We start from the raw sequence: 17,342 nt of genomic DNA on the forward strand, positions 1-17,342 counted from the left end.
AGGTACTTGGTAAAGAACCCCTTAGTGTGCAAGACAGTCAGTAGTCATAGTTGTCTTCTATAATGATAATGCAAATAATTCTGTGCAGTGATCCATGGAAACATTGGATTCTAATACTCTACTGGAATGGTTTATGATAATATGTTACCAGCAAGTGCAAGTGTGAAACTTGAAGTAAATAGCTATAAGGAGTAGGGAAGGGTGGCGGAGGTAGTAAAAATACAAGATAGCAGTACTTTCTGTGTGAAACCAGACTTATAGGTGTATATTTAAAATGTGGAAATTTGGGTCAGCACTGAAAACCTTTCTTCAGCTTTCACAGTTATAATTTATAAAAATGAATGCCCTTGTGTATGAAATTCTTCTGGCCTGCGCTGCCAGAAGTTAGGGTGTATGTAATGCTATATGGTTGTCAGATTTTAAGAGAATATCTAAATTAACTCTGCATTCCTACAATGAATTCTAGATGGGTGATGTATTAAAATGTATACCACTTAAGTACTTCTAATTTTCCCTCGAGGCTCTCCTTAACACCCACTTTTGCAGTGAAACAGTTCCAGTTGTATACGATGCTTCTGGTATGGCTTTTCTGATAAGAGCTGTAAGGTAGAAATTGGGTCTCATACTTATCTGGACCTTTGAAATGAATGGGAATTGACATCCTTATTTTATCTCACAATTGTCTCTATTAGAATATAGTTAAATGCTGTTCATCTAGGTTAATCAGAAAAAGCATGCCAGGGCAAGCATTTTGTTGTTCAGTCACTCAGTTGTGTCCGACTCTTTGTGAACCCATGGACTGTAGCACGTCTGGCTTCCCTGTCTTTCACCATCTCCTGGAGCTTGCTCAAACTCACGTCCATTGAGTCGGTGATGCCATCCAACCATCTCATCCTGTGTCATCTCCTTCTCCTCCTGCCTTCAATCTTTCCCAGCATCAGAGTCTTTTCTAATGAGTCAGCTCTTCGCATCAGGTGGCCAAAATATTGGAGCTTCAGCTTCAGCATCTGTCCTTCCAGTGAATATTCTGGATTGATTTCCTTTAGGATTGACTGGTTTGATCTCGTTGCAGTCCAAAGGACTCTTAAGAGTCTTCTTCAACACCACAGTTGTCAGGACCATGATCTTTTAGGGGAAGCATAGATCATTAATAACCAACAAATATTTATTATAAGATTTACTGTATGAAAATGACAGTGAATCTTTAAGATTTGTATTCCAATAGCTGTGACTACTTCTGTCAGCAATTTCATTGTCAAAGAGTCAATTGGATTGGTTAGAATGTTACCTGCTCTCCTTTCTGCTCCCCTCTCTCCTTTTACAGTTCTCAGTCAGTAACTGAGTACCTTGAATCCTAGAAGTAGAAAGGAAGGAAAAAGGGGAAAAGGAAAGAAAGAAAATTCTGTGACTATGCTTGGATTAAATGAATATCTAGAATATCTAATTTGAATATTAAAAATAAAGTTCTATAAGAAGTATATGAACTAGTAAAAACTCAGATAATTGAAAATAGTTAATTCATTTAAGTTAGATTTATTATCAGTTACCTTTAATTCTAGTAGCATATTCCCTGGATTTAGATCACTTGAGTTTAAATTCTGCCTTCTGTATTTACTAGGTGTGACCTTAGGCAAGTTTTAATATTTTTTAAATAAACATTTTCATGCCTTGGTTTCCTTTTCTGTAGAACAGGGATAATTTATGTGTGTTACCTAATTGTAATTGTTTTGAGGGCTGAGATAAGATATGCAACAGTGCTCAGCAAAAGGAACTGATACTTTCTAAACATCTAGCAAATACTATTTATGTATCTCTTCAATCATCTCTTCAACATCTATCCATCCATCCATAGCTGTTCATCTGTCTGTCCATCTATCCATCTTTTTGAATGTTTTTAACAATAGATTGATGATTTGTTTTCCCACAGAATATGTAGAACTTTTGAAGTATAAAATGAATTTAATTGACTAGGGGGTGAGGGAAGAGGAGAGCCCTGAAGAGTCAAGTTATATGCAGAGATCTGGAAGTTTTACTTTAAATCCTCCAGCTAAATGAAAACCCTAAATTTATTTCCACCAGTTCATTTAATAAAATTTATATAATTAGGCAAATATTTATAGAGTGTTTTCTTTGTGTAAAATGTGTACTAGCTGCTGTGGGAATACAGAGAAGTCTAGTATTTTGTTCTTTCCTTGGAAAAATTTGTAATCTGATTTGGATTACTGGCTCAGGTGGTAAACAATCTACCTATAATGCAGAAGACCTGGGTTTAATCCCTGGGTCAGAAAGGTCTCCTGGAGAAGGGAAGGGCTACCCACTCCAATATTCATGCCTGGAGAATTCCATGGATAGAGGAGCCTGGTGAGCTGTAGTCCATGGATTGCAAAGAATTGGACATGACTGAGCAACTAATGCATAAAAATATAATTATAGTATATATTTTAAAAAGATTGTTTAAGATTGTATTGTGTTGAATGGGTTATAAAAAATAAAATTTCAGGGTATTTATTAGAAGTGATTAGAAGATGGGTGGATCTAGTTATCTGGAATAGGCTCAGTTAGTTTCCTAGTGATAAGAAAGGAAGGCTAAGGAAATAGGGAAAGATAGGCAAAGCAAAGGCTGGGAGGTAGCAATTAAGTGAAGTCTGAGTGTATCAGTCTACAAGAGTAGAAGGTTAAAGTGTAGACTACTAGAAGATAAGCTTAGAAAGAATGATTGGATCTGGATGGAGGGCCTTGAATGCCAGAGTCAGGAGTTTGGACTTTTTCTGTCATCAGAGGAGAGCCACTGATTTTTCTTGATCAAGAGAATGGCTTAATACTGGGGGTGGCAGTAAGACTGATTTGGAGGTGGAGATCCTGAAATTAAGGATATCAGTTTACAGTCTGTTGTAAGAGTCAAGGTATGAAGTGTAATAAAGCCCTGTACAAAGGTGATCATGAGTATGGTAAGAAGGTATGAGCGTGAAAAACATTATTAAGAAGAGTTGATGGAACTTAATGACAGGCTGGCAATGACGAGCAAGGATAGAAAAGAGGAGATAGATTTGGTGTTCATGTTTTGAACTTGGATGATTCTGAGCACGATGCTTCCCTGGGTGTGAATGAATGAGGGGGGGGGGTGGTGTTGAGGAAAAAGAATGAATCTAATTTTTTAAAAATTATTTATTTGAAAAAAAATTATTTATTTGTTATTTTTACTGTACTGGGTCATTGTTGCTACACATGAATATTCTCTGTGTCAGACCGAGGCGGGCTACTCTCTAGCTGTGATGCACAAGCTTCTCATTGTGGTTGGTGGCTTCTCTTGTTGCAGAGCACAGACTCTAGGGTGAGCAGGCTTCAGTAGCTGTAGTACACGGGCTTAGTTGCCTTGCAGCATGTGGAATTTTCCTGAACCTGGGGTCGAACCCATGTCCCTGCATTTGGCAGGCAGATTCTTTACTGTTGATCACCAGGGAAATCCCCTATGAATCTAATTTTAAGTTTTGTTGAATATGACATAGCAAGTACATCTTGGCATAATCTTGATATACTTTTCTAGCAGTCATTTGAGGATTGTTGTATTTCAGGGAGATGAGAGAATTCATTATTGGGAATATAGACATAAAAGTAATAATTTAGATATCAAGGAATGAGATGTTTAATAAAAAGGATATAGAGAAAGAATAATATATGGGTTGGCAGCATTAACATGTGAGTGGCATTTTCTGTGATTATAGAGATACCTTAATTAAAAAAAAACACTATTTTCTCATCTCTCCATCCTTAATTTCCCCTCACTCTTTCCTCCCCAATATTACCGTTTATCTGCAATGTGTTGTGCAATATATTGAGCACTGGGGATCCGTTAATAAACAAGGTAGTCATAATCCCTATGCTCATGGAATATATAGAATAAACTTAAAAAAATGAAATCTTTTAATGTTTTCTGTTTTCCTCCACTTATCTTAAGCTTTTGGTAACATTTATATAAGCATTTGTTTCCATGGGTCTAAAAGACATTCTCTGACAACAGATTTGTCTTCTTTTTGTGGACACTTTTTATTATTATTATATTGTGAGGAATATTCTGTAGGATCATAATTTTAGGAATATATTACTCATCACTGATGTTGAAAAATACTGATTGAACCACATGACCCCCTCCCACCTCCTGCCACCCTCTTTGCAGAGAGGTTTTTATTGTGTCAAGGTTATAAGTAAGACCCTTTGAAAAAAGAGCTTTTTGGCAAGATGAAGGAAAAAGATCTTTGCTTTTAGAACAATCTTACTTCTCACATTCAGATTTCTCTTAATGATATGAAATTTATTTCTAATTATAATAAAACTTGTAACTGGACTTTAGACTTTCCCTTTCTCCTATTTCTTCTATCTATATTCTGCTTTTAATTTTGCCATGAAGTCAACCCAGTACCTTCATCTCACCCTTCTCCACTGTTTACTAATAAAACAGAGGAATGGTGGCCATTTCAGGTTTATAAAGAATGAAAGTATCCTTCTATGAAATGATCTGTAAATATCTGAATTTAAATGCTGAGATTCAAGCTCAGGGAATCATATGTTGTTGACAGTTGCTAATTCATTACACTTTCACTCTTTGCTGTGCTTCCCCTTCTCTTTTACCTGATCCATTTTTGATTTAGAGGATTATACCTGAGATTATTTAGAACAGAAGTATCAGGTAAAAAAGGAATATCAGTTCAATTCAGTTCAGTTCAGTCGCTCAGTCTTGTCCGATTCTTTGTGACCCCGTGGACTGCAGCACACCAGGCCTCCCTGTCCATGAACAACTCCCGGAGTTTACTCAGACTCATGTCCATTGAGTCAGTGATGCCATCCAACCATCTCATCCTCTGTCATTCCCTTCTCCTCCTACCTTCAGTGTTTCCCAGCATCAGGGTCTTTTCGAATGAGTCAGTTCTTCGCATCAGGAGGCCAAAGTATTGGAGTTTCAGCTACAACATCAGTCCTTCCAATGAATATTCAGGACTGATTTCCTTTAGGATGGACTGGTTGGATCTCCTTGCAGTCCAAGGGACTCTCAAGAGTCTTCTCCAACACCACAGTTCAAAAGCATCAATTCTTCGGCACTCAGCTTTCATCACAGTCCACCTCCCACATCCATACATGACCACTGGAAAAACCATAGCCTTGACTAGATGGAACTTTGTTGGCAAAGTAATGTTTCTGCTTTTTGATATGCTGTCTAGGTTGGTTGTAACTTTTCTTCCAAGGAGTCTTTTAACTTTATGGCTGCAGTCACCATCTGCAGTGATTTTGGAGCCCTCCAAAATAAAGTCTGTCACTGTTTCCACCATTTTCCCATCTATTTGCTATGAAGTGATGGGACCAGATGTCATGATATTAGTTTTCTGAAAGGCTGAAGCTCTATACAGTCAGCAAAAGCAAGACTGGAAATATCAGATATTATATATAAAATATATTTTTCTGATAAAAAGGAGGACATTCTTTTTTATTAAAGTATAGAATTGATTTACAATGTTGTTCTAGTTTCAGGTATACTGCAAAGTATATATGTATATATGTATGTGTGTATTCTTTTTGGTTTATTTTCCCTTATTGGTTATTACAAGATATTGAATATAATTCTCTGTGCTATACAGTAGGTCCTTGTTTATCTAGTTTATGTATAGTACTATGTGTATACTAATCCCAATCTCCTAATTTATCCCTTCCCTGTTTCCCCTTTGGCAGCTGTAAGTTTGTTTTCTATGTCTGTGAATCTATTTCTGTTTTGTAAATAAGTTCATTTGTGTTGTGTTTTAAGATTTGACATATAAGTGATATCATATGATATTTGCCTTTCTCTGCTGACTTACTTCACTTAGTCTGATTATCTCTAGGTGTAATGTATGTTGCTGCAAATGGCATTATTTCATTTTTTTATGGCGGAGTAATATCCCATTGTATGTATGTACCACATCTTACTTATCCATTCCTCTGTTGATGGACATTTAGGTTGCATTCATGTCTTGGCTATTATATACAGTGCTGCAGTGAACATAGAGGTGCATGTATCTTTTTGAATTAAAGTTTTTGTCTTTTCTGGTTCAGGAATGGGATTTCTGGATCATATGGTAAGCTCTAGTTTTAGTTTTTTAAGGAACCTCTATACTGTTCTCTATAGTGGCTGCATCAATTTACATTCCCACCTTTTCTCCACACCTTCTCCAGGATTTATTATTTGTAGACTTTTTGATGATGACCATTCTGACCAGTGTGAGGTGATACCTCATTGTAGTTTTGATACACATTTTTTTCTAATAATTAGCAATGATGAACACGTTTTAATTCAAAGAAGGACATTATTGATGAGGAAGAAAACTCCTATGTTAGGAGTGTTTTGAAATGGAAAGATAGTTTTTGTCATATTGGAAAGAATAATGTAAATCTGAGTGCTTTAAACTTTGAGTTAGATATAAAATCACTTTAGTAATACCTTTTAAAAAAGCAGTTTGGCTGGAGCAACATCTATATTTATATAGATTACTTAGGAATTTTCAGCATGGGGGAAGAACATGTCAAATTTTCAGGGCTTTAACGCTAACCCAGCTTTGGGTTACTGAAATCACTTTCATAGTGGGCCAATCTGGCCACCAAATTTGGATAAGAATTCCAGATGCTGAGTGTCTCAGCATAAATAAAAATTGTGGACATGTACTCAGTGTTTGGTTATTTTTGTAAACTTGGATAGAGATAGATACTAAGTCAGTTTTGTGAGGTGAAATTTTGACCTCGGAAATACAAATCACTTTAGAAGACAATAATAAGGCATAACACTTTCATTTTTAGGAAAAAATAAGACAAAAGCTTTTGAAGTTTGAATAATACCTGTCTTTTTCAACCTGCTGAAAGCTTTCTAGGCTAGAGAGAAATATCTGAAAGGGTAGTTTTTATAATGGTCCTACTGCTAATATAAACTTAACATTATCAGCAGAGATGGCACTGATAACAGTTTGTAAGGCCTTATGCTCTGGAAAGTTGCAGTGCTCTTGTCAGTATTTGTATTCATTTTTTATTAATTGGTCTTTCTTATTGTTTTCCATTTTAATTTACTGTAAGACTAATAAATCTTGTTCTTAAATAACAGATTGCATCACAGCATTCAGCATTAAAATGCACTCCTTTTTGGGGGAAGCCAGATAGATGTGTTTACTCTGTAGAGAGATTTAGATTTGATTTTTTGTTTTCTTCATGGTAATTATGTTTGCACTTTGCTGATCACTAGTTGTGCATTATTACAATGGAAGGTGACAATTTGATTGTCTTCAATTGGAGAAACAAGTAATTTTATATTCACTAAGCTGTCAGGTAACACTAACTCACAGTACTAAGAGCTCCTGGCAATGTGGCTTGGCACCTATATTTAACTGCTTTGATGCTTGTGTAACCTCTGCTGAATCAGAAATACTTTGCCTGCTGGAAATGGTTTTCAGTGTTGTACAATGAGGTTTTCATTAAGTAGACAAACTGAAAATGAACTGCAAAGCCACTGTTGTTTCTCTCCTCCCCTTTCCCCTTGCCCCTCCCCCTTCTCCTCTCCTTCCCCACCCTCGCCTGTTCCCCTCAGGCTTCCTCTTCTTCCTAGTCTTTCTCCTCTTATTTGATAGGAACCTGAAGTTTATACCTTATTTCATTACATGAAATAGAGAAATTGCTGGCTTGCTTTATTTAGCTAAAGGAGAACCTCAGAGATTAGCTTTCTTACATAATTTTGCTCACTGATACCATTTGTGAGCCTTCACTTTTTGAAACTACATAGTATCAGTGTTCATTTTTCTCTTTTTTCTGGCAATACTGAAAAGTGAAAATAGAGGTGACAGCTTCCTACCTACCCTTTCTCTCTGAGAAGTTATTGTTCTGGTTTATAATTTTATTGATAATTGGATAAGATATCCTATAATTGGGCTTTCATACTTGCAGATTTGTTTCAAGCTGACAAAGACATATTTGGTATTTACTTTAAAAACTATGGTTCTCATTTCATGTGAAGAGGAGATTCAAAGTGAATGTATATAAATAAGTTCATTTTACTATTATTTTAGACAGCTTTCTTTCACTCAAGCCAAATAGAAGTCTTTCACTTGAGGGATAAAATCATTGTGTGTGATTAAAATCCTCTTAGTAAGTATATTTATAGTAGCCATTGTTTGTTTTTTCTCTTATTGTTAGGTGACTGATTTTATTAATGTATTCTAGGCCTGGCTTTCCAAAGCAAAGATCTCAACAAGTAATTGGTGGATTAGCTTTGAGAAAAATTCAATATTATTTCTATCAAGCAAAAAGTATAGAGGTTACATGAAGGCAAGTTGTTTTGATCCCAGGAAGAAACTGGATACTCAGAGACACATGTAATAATTATAGGTTTTCCATAGGCAATCCGTCAGGCAGGCCAGTCATTAGGCTGGTTGCCTGCCTCTTCCAGCAGATACTAACCAATTAGACAGAGGTGGTTACGTGATGTAACATTATCAGGAGAAACAATTCATGAGTCAAAGCATTCCAAGACATATGAGCTGTAGTCCAAAGAACAGTCTTAAGCTATATAAAGTGACAGCAATATTGTCAGCTAAATATAAACTCTAGAAACACAAACTTTGATGACTTGAGAAGAATCTGTTCCAGGTAGTCCCTGTTTTGTAAGAACCTCAGAAGGCCTTTGAAGACAATTTTGGAGCTTTGGTGTGAAAAATTAGAAGCCTTAGATAAGTCAAGCTCCATTAATTTAAGCCCTTTCTTAGACATACTTCAAGGGCTTCAAGCCTTTTTCATTTGCCTCATCACTACTGATTTGACAGCTAACTCAAATTAGTGAGTTTTCTTCTAGCAGATATTGTCTGTATACGTTACCATATATATTCTGAAAGAGCCACTACAAACTTTAAAAGATAGGTTTATAACTCTCCAGGGTAGTTCTGAAAGCAGTAACCTTTTTCATGGAATTTTCTGATTTGCTTTTAAGGAGATAGAAGAGGGAGAAAAAGCTGGCAGAAGCATAGGGAAGTTTGGAGGTAGAGTGAGGGACAGGTGCTAGTGCTGGATAAAACAATGCAGAGAATCAAAAACAACCCTCAGGCTCTACATGAGTGAATTGCGGGTGGGTGGAGAAAAGTTTAAAAAGGTTTGTCTTAATTTTAATGTCTGAAAAGGAGCCTTCCCTCGGCCTGTCCCAATACTTACGGGTGGAAATTAGAGGTTCAGAAAGAGGGTTTTTAAATCACTCTTTGCCTTAGGCTGGGTGGACTGGCATCTTTTGTAAGGGTTTCTGGGTATTGTGCATTTTGGCAACTGAACATATCTGTTACTCATGCTCCTTAAAATGAGAGGCACTGTGTTATATTTTTGGAAAATTAGTTGTTTATTTCTCAGTATCAAATCAATTGCAGCATTAAATTAACAGTGAAGTATGTGACTGAAATAAGTCTACCTTGGTAGCCTGGGGCTGAGTTGCAAAAATAAATGTGAATGTTGGCCTGAATTTTTAATTTTTTCTTTAAATAAACCAACTATTAAAATGTTGCTTTATGTTAAAAACAGGGCTTCTTTTGAGTAAATGTAGCACACCTAAGAAATGAATGCCATTTGATAATAACCTTAGAAGTAATGAAAACATTAAAAAAAAAACAGATTAAAATATTGTTCTAATAAATTCAGTGGTTTCTTTGGATAATTATGTTAGTCCCAAATGATAGTATTGAAGTGAATTTTTTCCAAGCAATGGTAAAAGGGAGAAAAAAGCAATTTCAAGTGACTGTGCCTTATGAGAAAGTTGTTTTAAAAATTCCTAACTTTTAGACATAAAAATGACTTTAAAAAATAGCACTACCAAACAAGAAAGATTTAAAGTTCTAGAGAGCAAGGTTTGTCTGAGATAGAATACTTAATGTGTAGATATCCAGTCCTCACCATTTTACCCAGTCTTGGACCAGCTAATCTTGATTTCTTGTTAAAGAATATAAAATAAATTTACTGTCTGAGTAGGTTGATAATGGTCTAAGCATTCAGATTTTATCCTGGAGTTTTGGAATAAAATAATAATCTTCCTAGAAGCACTCTTACTGGCTTCCTAGAAAACTTTATCAATTACTGGGGCCTTTATCTCCTACCATCTCATTTTCAGAAGTCTAAGCCCTGAAGTTCTTCCCAGTGGCTGGCATCCTGGGAATTCACTTGATCTGCTGGGCAGAGACATTTCAAACTCGGGGAACACATGATGGGAATTTAGTTTTATGTGTCCCAAAGATATGTAATTCTCTTTGGAGATTTTACTTGATAATAGCTATGCCCCAGAAAACCATCTTGTTTAACCAATGTGATAAGTTGACAATGTAGTTTTTCTCTCTGATTATAATGTACTCTGTGTAGTCAATACACTGGTACCATGTGAGTGTAATTTCCTCTTTTATTTTATCTCCAATGCACTGTATTATAAATAAACAGTTAAAAAAAACACCAAACAAATCTGTTGCATCTCCTTTTAAGATTGTACCACTGTAGACACTTGTTCTAGTAAAGTAGAATTGGGCGCATTTGATTGCATTTAAATTTTTCATGCTTCAGCAGTTTGGCTGGGAGCACAGTAAAGAAAAATCCCATGAGCGAGGATAGTTTAGAATAATAGAACTTGATTTTGTGTATTATAGCGGCAACATTTGTGCTGCTTTAGTTAGGGTTGTGTCAGCACTTCCATTATAAACCCCTGTTTTCAGGGGGTATATAGCTAGGGAGTTTTTTTTTTTTTAATACAAATTAAAAAAACAATTCATTTGAATGATTTTTAAGTTATAATAGTGCAAAAATAAAACAAAGTTAAGTCACATAGAAATTGACCATTTTCACAAAGATTTGAATTCTTTTGCTTATTAGTTGTATATGAAAGTGAAAGTGAAAGCCACTCAGTCGTGTCTGACTCTTTGTGACCCCATGGGCTATACAGTTCATACAATTCTCCAGGCCAGAATACTGGAGTGGGTAGCCTTTGCCTTCTCCAGGGGATCTTCCTGACCCAGGGATCAAACCCAGATCTCCCGCATTGCAGGCGGATTCTTTACCAGCTGAGCCACAAGGGAAGCCCATTAGTTCCATCTGGGCAGCAGCTAAAGTAAGATACTATTCTAATACACTATGGGGGTGGAAGTTTTTGTAATGGAAAATTACTGATATGAGGATTAAAAATAAAAATCAGCATCCCATGTGATATTTTAAAACATTAAAGCAAGTGTATATTTGATCTATGAGTTTCTAAAGAAGAGTAGCCATGTGCAAAGATTATAGTGAAGGCATTACCAAAAGTAAAGTATCTCTGCAGCTTCCTCAATACAGTTTAGTTGGTCTAGTGAAAGGGAAAGCTAAAGTAAAGAACTGAGATAAATGAGAAAGTAATCGGAAAACTGAAGGATTCTATAACAAAATACTTGTGCAAAAGTAATCAGTAAATTGAATCTGAGACATTTAATTTAAGTAAATCTAAGACATTTAATCGGAGAAGGCAATGGCACCCCACTCCAGCACTCTTGCCTGGAAAATCCCATGGACAGAGGAGCCTGGTGGGCTGCAGTCCATGGGGTTGCTAACAGTCAGACACAACTGAGCGACTTCACTTTCACTTTTCACTTTCATGCATTGGAGAAGGAAATGGCAACCCACTCCAGTGTTCTTGCCTGGAGAATCCCAGGGACGGGGGAGCCTGGTGGGCTGCCGTCTATGGGGTCTCACAGAGTCAGACACGACTGAAGAGACTTAGCAGGAGCAGCAAGACATTTAATAAACTTCATTTAAAAAGAATTTGTGCACATTTTCCTTTTAAAAATGCAACAAAATCACCATCTAAAACAAAAAGCTTTAACAAAACTATCAGTAAAAGACAAACCTGAAATAAGCCCAACAATTTTATCAAAAGGAAATGTCTACAATGAGGCAATACCTAGCTAAAAGAACAAGTCACCTTTTTTCTCTGCTAACAACATATTGAGAACTATAGAAACACAAGAAATTAAATAAAATGTGATATGGAAAGTATTCTTAGAACAAAAACTGTTAATTTCTTTCCTAAAGGGAAGGATTTTGAAGTTGAGTAAGCCTTCCTTGGTTGTTAACTATTATGGTCTATCCATTTCTCTTCTTTGTCCCTTAATGAAGTTGGGAACTGAGGATGAACAGTCAGATTTAATATAGCTCTTTGTTGGCAGCCTATATTTTATTTGCAACCCTGATACACATTTGTATTTGTAGGTGCAAATAAAACACAGATTGTGTGATGTTATAAATTGATAGCTTTCCTGAATGGTCACTGGAGGAATCACCAGAAGACTGTTGATGAAGTAGAGGTGAAGCCTTTCCTCACTAATTGTATTCAGCGTGTAATTTCTAAACTTCCCTCTGAATTTTGATTTTCAATTAACACTCCCCATTTGAAGATAATTTTCTATTTAATGTAATTGCAGGAAATAATTTATTGGCTGATTAAGACTGAGGGCCCAGCCTTCCTTAAGAAAACACTCTAACAAACCAGCCTTTAAACTCAACCCATGGCTTTGGACAGATTTCATCTATTTTTACAGCTGCATGGTTGTGTTTAATTGGGATTTTGCACTATTGTTCACTGGTGCAGTTTATAGTTGAAATTATTCTTAAGAGACTTTTCATTTTGGGTTTTGTGTTGTGATTAATTTATACTAAACCAACAATCACAGATATTGCTATTGGAAGGAGCCAAGTCACTTTATAATAAGAGGATGTTTGTTGGGGAACTAAAGTCACTCTGAGTTTTGGATTCTGACTTTCAATTGTATTTAGCTGTTTTAAAAAGCAGCAGTAAATTCATTCTTTTGTCTTTAATGTGAATGATTACATTATTGGTACTGTTATTATCTGAACTATGAAAACACTCTTGTTAATGGCAAGCTCTTGATAAACTTGCAGAACAGTTATAATTTGCCTGGTTTTACTATAGTGATTATGAGGCTAGTGAAATAAGTTCTAGATGATTCTGGTATACTAAGAAGCATCCTGTGGTATCATTTTCTGTAAGTTTATATACATTTCTCCACTTGTCAGTATTGAAAGAAATTAGTCAAGGATAGTCTTAACCAATTCTTTGATATAGTACTCTTTAGAACATTTCACCTTTTTCTCCTCAAAGAAAACATAGATATACTTCTGCACTTTCTTTTCTCCATATTATTTTCTAGTATCAAGTCTAATAGATTATTTTTTTACCATTTATACAATGATTAATAAAGTAGGTATCAGCATTTTAATATGTTTCAAAGCACTTCAAAAGCCTGTAATACTTTTATTTAGAGCTGTGCATAATTAGATTAGCTGATATTATATTAATTTTTTTCACTGTAGGATACTAAATCTGAGCCCCCTCATTAATTGTGAGAAATTTAGCATTAGCTGTTAAATCCTATGTGAAACATGGGCTGCTACATAAAAACTACTGTTTAAATTGGAATTAACTTAATTATTTTTCTTTGCACTTGATATTTCCTTCACTGCAATATTCATGAAAGCATGTGACAGATTTGTAAATTTAACTGTTAATCTCAGATTTCTAGACCCTTTAATCAGTATTTATTTGTCTGTAGAAACAGTACTAGCAAGTTAATGATTTGCTAATTTGAAAAATGCTCATGTGGTTTCCTATGTTAACTGATTTGTGCATTTTTTAAAAAATGGTATGAAATCAATTAATGTTAAAGAGCAATTAAGGTGGAGATTTTATTCCTTTCGTTACACAGCAATTTTAGAGCTAAATAAGCTATAAAACAAAAGCATTGTAAAGTTTTAGAAAAATATTCAGTTGCCTCTTCTTTTAAGTTATAAACTTTTAGTGACTTTATTTCTAGCACAATAGCTACGAAAATCATCTTGATAAAGAAATATTTTAAAAGGTTTGAAATTCTGTTTAATAATCATGATTTTCTGATTGTATATGAAAGTACAGAAAGAAGACTTTGTGTTGATTGTAGTTGATGTTTACTTGTAGATACATAGAGAATGTTCAGTAATTGTTTTTGGAGTTTTGAAAATATTATGCATAGTAGGCACTTGACTGGGTTTCCCAGATGATGTTAGTGGCAAAGAACACCGCCTGCCAATGCAGGAGATACGTGAGACAAGGGTTTGATCTCTGAGTTGGGAAGATCTCCTGGAGGAGGGCATGACACTCCACTCCAGTATTCTTGCCTGGAGAATCCCATGGCCAGAGGAGCCTGGTGGGCTACAATCTGTGGGGTTGCAGAGTCAGACAGGACTGAAACGACTTAGCATGCAAGCACTCAGGCATTTTACTATGTTCATAGTAGATGCTTTGAATCTTATATATACTTTCTAATATAAAACAGAGGCATAGTTGTTTCATGTACTCAATTAAAATTTCACAAAATTGCCTTAAGAATAATCTAGCACAATCATCCACTCAATCAATTATGTCACTTAAAAGTTTAGTTATAGCAGTTGAGACACCTTGAAGGTCTTTACAAAAAGATCAGGTTGGCACTAGTCAGTGTTAGGCCTAGTACTCATTAACATAAGGTGTAAACTAAAGATGTCTGGACCAAGTTTGTTTAGGATTTTCATCATAGATTACTTTCTCTCCTGATTATATTTTCTTACCTAGACTTCCTTTGTTTCTATGTAAAGCATAAGAGAAATTTGGATGCTTGTAAATTCATTCTCCCAACTGGTTCATCTGCTGTTTATTTTTTCTTTTTTTTTTCCATTTTTTTCTATTCATTTTTTGTTGTTGTTGTTGTTGCTAGCCATCAACTGAATTACTCTTAATAATCTAGTTGGGAGAACTGAGAGGAAAATGCACACATACATATACTATACATTATGAAAACTCATTCCATAATACTTTCATTTGTGGATTGGTAAAGAAGAAAATGTACAGCAATTACTGGGAAGTTTGTTGAGTTAAAAGCAAAGAGGAAAGTGAAACAGATAAACTAAGAATTCTTTTTCAGTGATTTAGATTAGATCATAAGTATTTCTGAAGTTAGAGAAGTTTCCTTTTTTTCTGAATTAGTCAAATATAAGTGATGGTTTATTCTTTTGTCATTGACAGTCCTTTTAAAAATCCATGCTGTTTCCTTGTTTTGTAGAAGAATGTCTTCCAAGCAAGCCACCTCTCCATTTGCCTGTACAGCTGATGGAGAGGAAGCAATGACCCAAGATTTGACCTCAAGGGAAAAGGAAGAGGGCAGTGATCAACATGTGGCCTCCCATCTGCCTCTGCACCCCATAATGCACAACAAACCTCACTCTGAGGAGCTACCAACACTTGTCAATACCATTCAACAGGATGCTGACTGGGACAGTGTTCTGTCGTCTCAGCAAAGAATGGTGAGCTTTTAAAATCTGGCCACTGTCCCTAAACGTGTCTGTTATTATGGGCTCATTACAAATATGTGTTTTAGAGAAAGCTCAAAATTTGTAGCATTAGAGTTATTTGTGTTCAGGCCTTGGTGGCTCAGATGGTAAAGAATCCACCTGCAGTGTGGGAGACCTGGGTTCAATCCCTGGATTGGGAAGATCCCCTGGATGAGAGCATGGCAACCCACTCCGGTATTCTTGCCTGGAGAACCCCGTGGAAAGAGAAGCCTGGTGGGCTACAGTCCATGGGGTCACAAAGAGTTGGACATGACTGAGTGATTAAGCACAGCATAGCACATGAAAATAGCCACCATGTCTATTATTAATATACTACTAGTTAGTGGGGAAATTGGAAAATGGTTTGTGGTTTAGATTTTGTCCATTATTAGGTCAACTTGCCAAAAGGGATTTAGTTTAATTTTGAGGAAAATTTGGTTATCTTATCCTTTGATTCTCTGTGTTTAAGATAGTGAACTTAATAATAACACAAAATAGGTATGATCCAATAAAATGTGGTCGTGTATTAATATGGAAAAATTATAATAAGCAAACATACCTATGTGAATGAGGTCATAGAGTGAATACATCTTCAGTAAGGAAATGCAAGTATTTATCAGTTTTAACAGTCATTCTTGATTAATAATAAAGCTTTTCTCACTTATGTGCCTACATATTAATTTCAAAAGGACGTGCAAAGCTCCTAAGTATCATTCAGTCAAACTGCAGGATTTTGCCCTAAAGATAGAACAGCATCAAATACATGCAATGTATTAGCCTACTTTCTCATGTTAAGTTCTACCTGTAACCATTAAAACAGGCACCATAATAAGTGACATTACTTATCTAGTTTAAAGCAAAAGTATTCAACTTTTTTAACATTTAGAACTGAGTGAAATCTTAACATATTTTATTAGATTAGGAATTTTAAACCCTGTTTTACGTGTCTTAACTCTTGGTTAAATTAATGAAAAATATTTTAAGTGGGAAATGAAGAAAAGTTTTATCCTTTAATAAAAGATTAAGTAATATTTTAAAATGGCTTTTTTTATATTTAAAAATTCTTTGTCAAAGATAAGGTGTCCATATGTGTGTGGACTTATCTCTGGGCTTTCTATTTTGTCCCATTGATCTATATGTCTGTCTTTGTGCCAGTACCATACTGTTTTGATGACTGTGGCTTTGTAGTAGAGCCTGAAGTCAGGCAAGTTGATTCCTCCAGTTCCATTCTTATTTCTCAAGATTGCTTTGGCAATTCGAGGTTTTTGTATTTCCATACAAATCTTGAAATTATTTGTTCTAGTTCTGTGAAAAATATGGCTGGTAGCTTGATAGGGATTGCATTGAATTTGTAAATTGCTTTGGGTAGTATACTCATTTTCACTATATTGATTCTTCCGATCCATGAACATGGTATATTTCTCCATCTATTAGTGTCCTCTTTGATTTCTTTCATCAGTGTTTTATAGTTTTCTATATATAGGTCTTTTGTTTCTTTAGGTAGATATATTCCTAAGTATTTTATTCTTTTCATTGCAATGGTGAATGGAATTGTTTCCTTAATTTCTTTTTTTACTTTCTCATTATTAGTGTATAGGAATGCAAGGGATTTCTGTGTGTTGATTTTATATCCTGCAACTTTACTATATTCATTTATGAGCTCTAGTAATTTTCTGGTGGAGTCTTTAGGGTTTTCCATGTAGAGGATCATGTCATCTGCAAACAGTGAGAGTTTTACTTCTTCTTTTCCAATTTGGATTCCTTTTATTTCTTTTTCTGCTCTGATTGCTGTGGCCAAAACTTCCAGAACTATGTTGAATAGTAGCGGTGAAAGTGGGCACCCTTGTCTTGTTCCTGACTTTAGGGGAAATGCTTTCAATTTTTCACCATTGAGGATAATGTTTGCTGTGGGTTTGTCATATATAGCTTTTATTATG

The 17,342-nt window shown here is 35.4% G+C and overlaps 1 protein-coding gene across 50 annotated transcripts in view; it reads left to right on the forward strand.

The window, feature by feature from the left end:
* Nucleotides 1-17,342, forward strand: part of SOX6 (SRY-box transcription factor 6) — a 720,275-nt gene that overhangs the window by 287,652 nt on the left and 415,281 nt on the right. For all 50 annotated transcript variants that reach the window (XM_060399843.1, XM_060399842.1, XM_060399858.1 and 47 more), the window contains one exon: nt 15,138-15,378. In XM_060399843.1, the coding sequence (XP_060255826.1) occupies nt 15,138-15,378 (241 nt within the window). The remainder of the gene's footprint in view (nt 1-15,137; nt 15,379-17,342) is intronic.

The sequence above is a fragment of the Ovis aries genome, chromosome 15, assembly GCF_016772045.2.
Source record: "Ovis aries strain OAR_USU_Benz2616 breed Rambouillet chromosome 15, ARS-UI_Ramb_v3.0, whole genome shotgun sequence".
Classification (NCBI taxonomy): Eukaryota; Metazoa; Chordata; class Mammalia; order Artiodactyla; family Bovidae; genus Ovis; species Ovis aries.